At 49.9% G+C, this 7288-nt stretch overlaps 1 protein-coding gene across 1 annotated transcript; it reads left to right on the top strand.

The window, feature by feature from the left end:
- The first annotated feature begins 585 nt into the window (after positions 1–585).
- Positions 586–5989, top strand: LOC106659663. Its single transcript, XM_023461747.1, has 4 exons — positions 586–791; positions 2030–2398; positions 2507–2625; positions 2743–5989. The coding sequence occupies exons 2-4, from the start codon at positions 2122–2124 to the stop codon at positions 5962–5964; spliced, it is 3618 nt and encodes a 1205-aa protein (XP_023317515.1). The 5' UTR covers positions 586–791; positions 2030–2121; the 3' UTR covers positions 5965–5989.
- Positions 5990–7288: the final 1299 nt, after the last annotated feature.

The following is a 7288-nucleotide window of genomic DNA, read 5'->3' as shown; positions in this document are numbered from 1 at the left end:
TTTCTCTGTCTCTGTCTCGGCGCTGCTGCTGCTTCGGCGGCGAAAGAGGAAGAAGGAAGGGAAGAAGGGCCAATAAGCGCGCACGTGAGCCGGCGCCCTGACGCGCGCACGCGCCACACACTCCATAAACCATACCATATCCGTGTGTGTACATCGTGTGCAAAGTAACTACTGCTAGTTCGTGTTGGTGTGTTGTAATATCGTGTATATGTGCGCGCGTTTACTCGAAAAGAGAGCCAAAGTATATCGCGAGTACTCCGCGTCCTGTCCACACGGACACAGACACACACACACACACACACACACGTATAGAGAGAGAGACAAGGGACGGGGAGGTCTTTTCTCGCGCACGCACGCGTCTGTCTCTCTCTCTACGCCGTCTGTAATAATACGTCGGGGTTTCCGAGTACGGGGCAGTGTGTGTCGGTGCACCGACGCTGCACGAGGCCGGCCTCGCGCGCACACGACCCTTAAAAAAAAAAAAAAAAAAAATAAGGAAGACGAGAAAGACTCGAGGAACGAAGGGCAGAGAGAAAAAAACATACAAAAAAAGTAAAATAAAATAAGTAAAAAAGTTTAAGTAAAATTTGAGAACGAGAGAGAGGTCCCCATGGATCGTTGGATCGGAGAGTTATCAGTGAGCTTGACACAGTGCGAGAGTATATTATGTACAGTGGCCGTAATGAGTGACAGTGACTGAAAAAGATTCGGGGATTTCGAAGGAAATTTCAACAACGACAAAAAAATACTAGCCCTGCCGTTCGTCGATCGAATCGATCGTGACTGCCGAGGTAAGCCCCCACGTAAATAATCTTAATATCTGATTTTAGATCGAGCGTTCATAAAATCGGTAAAAGTTTTCGTGCGGGTAAAAATCGATAATTTTCGTAATTTTCTCCTAGACGCTGAATAACAATTGTCGAACTACGAAATTTTCGTACGCTCAAAAACCTTTTTTACACCGCTAGCTGGGCCGGCCGCATATAAATAACCCGCCGCACGACGAAAGCTCTGAATTTTAATAAAAAAAAAAAAAAAGCACACGCGTACTAGAGACTTCGTATATTCATTAAATAATCAGCAGCCGACTGGCAGCTCTAAGTGGGCTTGAAAATTTTTCTACCTATCGCTTCGTGCATGATGTATGAGAAAGAGAGAGAACTGCAAAATGCATCGCACTACACACACACTGCAGCTATATATAATGAAAAAGCGATTTAGACTTGCGGAGAATTCGCTGAGAAAATTAAATCGATATAGCCCCCCGGCTTGATAGCTCGGTGCTACAATTTCTTCATCGCGACGTTATTCTTTTTCCATATAAAATGTAAAGTTTCGATTGTATATTTACGGTGCGAATAATCTCTTGCGCGAAACGTCAGCAATTACCGCCTACGCACCTCGCATTATGTTTATATAGAACGTGTGTGTGTGTGTGTGTGTGTGTGTGTGCAGCGGACGATACAGTATAGGGCCGGCGCCTGCGACTGCCCTGATGCGTATATATATTTTTCTCTACATTACACACTCTCTCTCTCTCTCCGCTCGCTTCTCTCAATTTTCTCGAAAATTGTCCCCAAAAAGCGAGGGCGTACGCGCGAGCATCGAGCGAACGGAGCAACGCGCCACCACACACACACAAGCACACGGTCGGCTAGCTAGCTTCGACCGTCGTGACTCATGAGAATCCCCTGCGAAGCACGAGCTACAAAGAAATAAGACTGCGCGCGGCAGAGGGTATATATATATTGTGTGTAGCGGCGATCGGGTGTATTCGAAACTCTCTCTCTCTCGTTTTCTTTCGGACTTTTTCTTTACTTTTTTTTTCCACCCCAGCTTCGAGCTTTTTCTCCGCTTTTAGATGATTATTATATGTACACTCGGGTTACGCGTCCGGTGGCCGGTCCAGCTCGGTCACGATATACTTTGAACTTGATGCTCGAAGCTTTTTATTTCATCATGTCGAAATACACATCGTTATGTAACTCAAAAGTATTTTTTTTTCTCTCTCGCTTCCATCCCTCGACAGCGAAGAAGAAGAAGAAGAAGAAGGAGAATCGAAAGAAAGAGAGAAGACGTCGCTGCTCGCGTCAAGCTGGCCGTCAGCCGCCTAAAAAAGGGATGTCGTCGAGTCAGGATACGTGTCTGCTGCTGCCGGAGTCTCAGCAGCAGCAGCAGGCGGAGATCGATAGCGAGGGCGGCTCGAGCAGCGGCGAGCAGGAGCAGCAGCGCAACAAACGTCTTGGCTCCTCGTTGCTCGACGGCCTGACTGGCAGCAGCGGTGGCAAAAAACGCCGAAAACAGACGACGCCCGTCAAGTTTTCCACGTCGCTGAGCACCGGCGAGGACGAGGACGACGACGAGGACGATGGACAGCAGCAGCAGCCCCATCGTCAGCGTCATCGCGACGATTTCAACGATTATCAACAACTCGAAGGTAAGCAGAGACATCAATTACAACAACAGCAACAACAGCAACAGCAGCAGCAACAAAAATCTTTGCAAGCGAGCTCGCTCAAAGACGAGAATCTGAACAACGAGTTCCGCTGCCAGTACTGCAGTCGATTTTTCGACGATCGCGACACGCTCGAGATGCACCTCGAGTGCGAGCACGACTTCGCCGACGTGAGACTGCTTCAGAGCAGTCGCGACGAGGACGACGACGAAGAAATCGACGACGACGACGACGACGACAACGAAGACGAGGAGCTGGCGCAACGACGATCCTCCCCCGGCATTCAGCCGAGCGAAGAAGCAGCGCCGGTGGCTCTCGCCTCGTCCGAGCAAACCGTCGGCAGTCCGATGAATCTGTCCCACATAAGCGTGAAAAATTTCGCCAGCAGCAGCTCGTCGTGGCTGCCGGCCACGAGTCCGGGCGACGCCGCGTCGGCCTTCTTCAAAGCCGCCGCGGTGGCACCCGCGAGAGGCAACAGCGGCAATCATCACTACTCGGCGTCGATGCCCGCGGGATTTCCAGCCGGGCCCTTCGGCCAGTTCATGAGCATGCCCAGCTTCGTGACCGACATGCAGCAGCACGCGCAGCAACGAGCCGCCGCCGCCGCTCAATTGAGCAAGTTCCCAAAGATATTCAATCCCGACGCCTACTGCGAGCTCTGCAACAAGGAGTTCTGCAACAAGTACTTCTTGAAGACCCACAAGGCCAACAAGCACAACGTTTACTCGGATCAGTCGCATAGCAACGATGGTTTGACGAACAGTCCGTTCGTCGCGAGCTCGTCCTCCAGTCCCATCAACAAACTGAGACTGGAGAGCAACGGACTGCAGACGAGCCCGAGTTTGCCCTGCGATCTGTGCTCGAAGCAATTCAAGAACGAGGAGTCGCTGAGAAAGCACCGAAACAAGGTCCACTTCAATCGCGACGGTCAGATGATGATGCAGCAGCATCAGCAGCAACAACAGACGTTATCGGGTGGCGAGGACGAGGCGGGTCAGAGTCCCGGAATCATGGAGACGCTCTTCAAGCAGGAGTTCAGCATCGACGAGGCCGAGATCACCTTCACCAACAAGCAACGATCCTCCTCGTCGTCCGTCAACGGCGACAAGCAGCAGCAGCAACGCCTTTTCCTCGTCATGAATCCCGAGGCGTTCTGCGAGCTGTGCTGCAAGGAGTACGTGGACAGGCATCATCTGCACGCGCACCGGCTCAAGCGGCACGCCGACAACAAACCTCTGAATTCCTCCTCCACCGAGAGCCAGCAGCAGGAGAGTCCGCTGAATCTCATAATGGCCGACTCGTCGCTCAACAACGGCTCCTCCGCGTCGGACTGGGACGAGGGCGAGGAGTACGCGTGCAAGATGTGCGGACTGCGCCTGCAGACCCAGGAGCTGTTTCTCCTGCACGTGGACAAGATCCATCGCTCGTCGTCGCCTAGAAATTTTATGCTGGACGAGGACTCGATGATCGAGAACCAACAAAAGACGTTGACGACCACCGAGGACGCGATGATGATCTCGGAGGACCTGAAGAAACTGCAGACGATGATCACGCAGCTGAGCGGCCTGGAGTCGAACAAGGCCGCCTCGTGCGCCCTCTGCGGCAAGGACTACGACAATCCGGCGGCGCTGAGGAGCCACATGATCGCCGAGCACAGCGTCGTGCCGGAGAATCTGGCGTCCCGTGTGGGAGCTGCGTTGACAACGATACCTCAGCAGCAGCAGCAACCGCAGCAGCCGCCACAAAGAGGTAAAGTCGAGGAACAATCGACGACGCCTCAGCTCGTCGCCGCGCCCATCTCGCCCATGACGCCCAAGTCGAATTCGTCCCAATCCATGCAGGATAATCCGCGTAACAAATCCACGACGACTTCGAGTACAACGACTCCCACTGGCAATCAGGCCGTCGCCGCCGCCCAGCAGATCAACTCGAGCTTCTGCACGCTCTGCAACAAGGAGCTCTGCAACAAGTACTTCATGAAGACCCACATGCAAAAGATGCACGGCATCGAGATCGAGAACGGCGCCCAGATCGGCGGCGTAGTCTGCAACATCTGCAAGAAGGAGCTCTGCAGCAAGTACTTCCTCAGGGTGCACAAGCAGAACACCCACGGCATCACGGAGGACGGACAGCAGACGACGACCACGACCACAACGACAAGTAACAAGCAAGAAATGATGGAGTCACCAGGAGCAGCCCAGGGTGTCGAGGATCTGGCCCTGAAACCCGAGCTTCTGGGCGATCTGAATCTGCGCTACATCACGCACTTCACCGAGGTCTGTCCGATCTGCAATCGGCGCTTTCGCAGCAGCAAGTGGCTCAAGCTGCATCTCAAGGAGCACGCGCCACCCGAGCTCGACAAGTGGCGCGAGATGGAGCAGCAGCAGTCGCAAAAAATACCCAACAAATCGTCGTCGTCCAAGAGCTCCTCCTCGTCATTGTACTCGGCCGCGTCGCTGCCGAGTCTGAAGATACCCAACGGTGGCTTCGAATCGGCGGCCAACAACAGCGCGAGTAATTTCATGCGCGCCGATCTGGCCGCCCTCGGCAATCAGGTGCTGAGCAATTTCTTCGGCGACCAGCAGCAGCAACAACAACAGGGCCAACAGCAGCAAAACTACTGCTGCTCCCAACCCCAGTGCAACTTCTCCACGACCATTCTGCCCCTGTACTTCCTGCACGAGAGATCGCATCATCAGGAGATGGACGAGCAGCGAATGCTCCAGTGTCCGATTTGCGCTCAGAGCTTCGGACAGCTCGAGGCTCTGCGAGAACACGTCTCCGCTCGGCATCCGAATCCTTTTCCGGGTCTGCTCTCGTCGTTGCCGCTGCCTCTGCTCGGCGACTTTGCCATGCCACCGAATAGTAGTGAACAGCAGCAAAGAGGAACGACGATCAAGAGCGAAGACTGTTCTCGGACTAGCCCAACGGCCGCCACCACCACCCCCCAGCAGCACATCATGAACGAGATCGACACGAATCAGATGATAAAACAAGAAGAGAGCAGCGGTGCTGGTAACAACGTGGTGCAGGTGATGCCTCAGGGCGCCTACAAGTGCTCGCAGTGCGGCTTCGCCTCGTCCAATCTCAATCGCATCAAGAAGCACGTGCGCAAGGATCACAGGTGTCCAGGCGGCGCCGATCCCGTCGAACAGGCCCTCGCCGAGCTCAACAAGATGCTCAAGGACGTGGCGAACAAGCACAAGGTGCCGGTCAGTTACGCCGTGCCCCAGCTGCCACCTTCCCAACAGCAGGACAACAACGGCATGAACAACTCGCCCGAGAGCAGCAAGACCGTCATGCAGGCCTTCATCGTCGAGGAGAAGCCTCAGCAGGAGAAGACTCAGCAGCAGAGTAACGGTGGAAGTAATGGATGCGGCGACAACAACGAGGAGGACGACGGTGGCAATTATCGCGCGAAGAGGTTCGCGCCCGCCTTGGTGTTTCTGCCCGTGAAGGCGAGGGTCAGCGACTCTTTGACGCTCACGTTCAGTCTGAGCCCGGCCTGAAAAACAACAACAACAAAAGCTTATATCTCTGCCACGCTCTATATATAGCACACTTTGGTTACTGGTTCCTATATTATTATTATTATATACTCGAGAGGAAAAAGAGAGATAACGCAGAGCTATACTGATTTTCAATCGCAAGGTTCCTTTATACATTACATATAGCTCGAGTTACCATTCCGAAAGACGATTCACGAATATACCAAAAATAATAATAATACAAACGTGGCTGGAACGTTATCTCGCGTGTAAATAAATTATACGAGAAAACAAATTTTTTTTAGCGTATATATCTAGAGAGGAGAAAGCAAACGAAACAAAAATATAACGATTGTATTAATGCAACCAATGGGTGTGATCCAAATAACGAAGTTCCTATTTTTCAAAACGACCTGAGTTGTGTACAATATATACGTGTAGTAATATATATGCGTCGATGACTGCGTGGAAAAACCTTTTCCTTTTTTTTCACTCGTTCAAATGCTATGTACAATTTATACATTACGCAATACGGGTGATATATGTATCAAGCTCGTGTTCGTACCAAGGAGAACGTAAATGTAACGTATGATTATGCTTTATTTATTATCGACGATTTTTACCGAAAAATTATAACGGGGGATCCGTACACGATGCTAGTTTGTTGAACCAAAGACGGCAGAACTTTTATTTATGTTTATTTATTTTTTTTTTCAGTCGTTTCGAAAGCGCACTATACTCTCATATAGCTCGGCAATAATGTGAATTTTACGATGAATTTTTGTAGAAGTGTGATGATAATGATAATAACGTATTTCGTAAGCCAAAGTACTATTGAAAAAATTTAATAATCAAAAATCATGGGGCCTTCGTAAATAAAGAGTAAATAAAAAGAAAACAACTTATCTACACAGTCCGTATATCAAGGAAAACATAAAGGGAAAAATGGTCAAACGAAACTCAATAGATGCCTTGACTGTATAAACGTTTAATGAACAATAATATCATATTTTTAATAAGAATGAAACGACGAAAAATTCACGAATTCGAAAAAAGTTGAGACTCGATCGAGCAGTTATAACTGATAGTGTATAAAAAAAAAGAACTATACCGACCAAAAGTACAATTTTTATATTAAAAAAAAAAAAAAGAAAATCTTTTTATACAAAAACCATATAGCTTAAAAGAACCAGGGGGAGCGCGCGCATTGCAAAAAAATACAAACAAATATTTGTACAGTATATATTTTAAAGAGAGAGATGATGTCCGACCAAAACAAAAAAGGAAAAAACGATTCAATTAATTATAATTATACGCCTCATTAACGCGAAGTCATATTAAGAAG

This window comes from Trichogramma pretiosum, unplaced genomic scaffold (genome assembly GCF_000599845.2).
Source record: "Trichogramma pretiosum strain Unisexual culture from Peru unplaced genomic scaffold, Tpre_2.0 scaffold65, whole genome shotgun sequence".
NCBI lineage: Eukaryota > Metazoa > Arthropoda > Insecta > Hymenoptera > Trichogrammatidae > Trichogramma > Trichogramma pretiosum.
Note: the sequence above shows the minus strand (reverse complement) of the source record. Positions and strands in the feature narration are given on the sequence as shown.

Coding starts and splice junctions, on each gene's coding strand:
- LOC106659663 (XM_023461747.1), top strand. CDS start 2,122: ATGTCGTCGAGTCAGGATACGTGTCTGCTGCTGCCGGAGTCTCAGCAG. Junction 2,399..2,506: donor GCAGCAGCCCCATCGTCAGC/GTCATCGCGACG, acceptor AATCTTTGCAAG/CGAGCTCGCTCAAAGACGAG. Junction 2,626..2,742: donor GCGAGCACGACTTCGCCGAC/GTGAGACTGCTT, acceptor CCCGGCATTCAG/CCGAGCGAAGAAGCAGCGCC.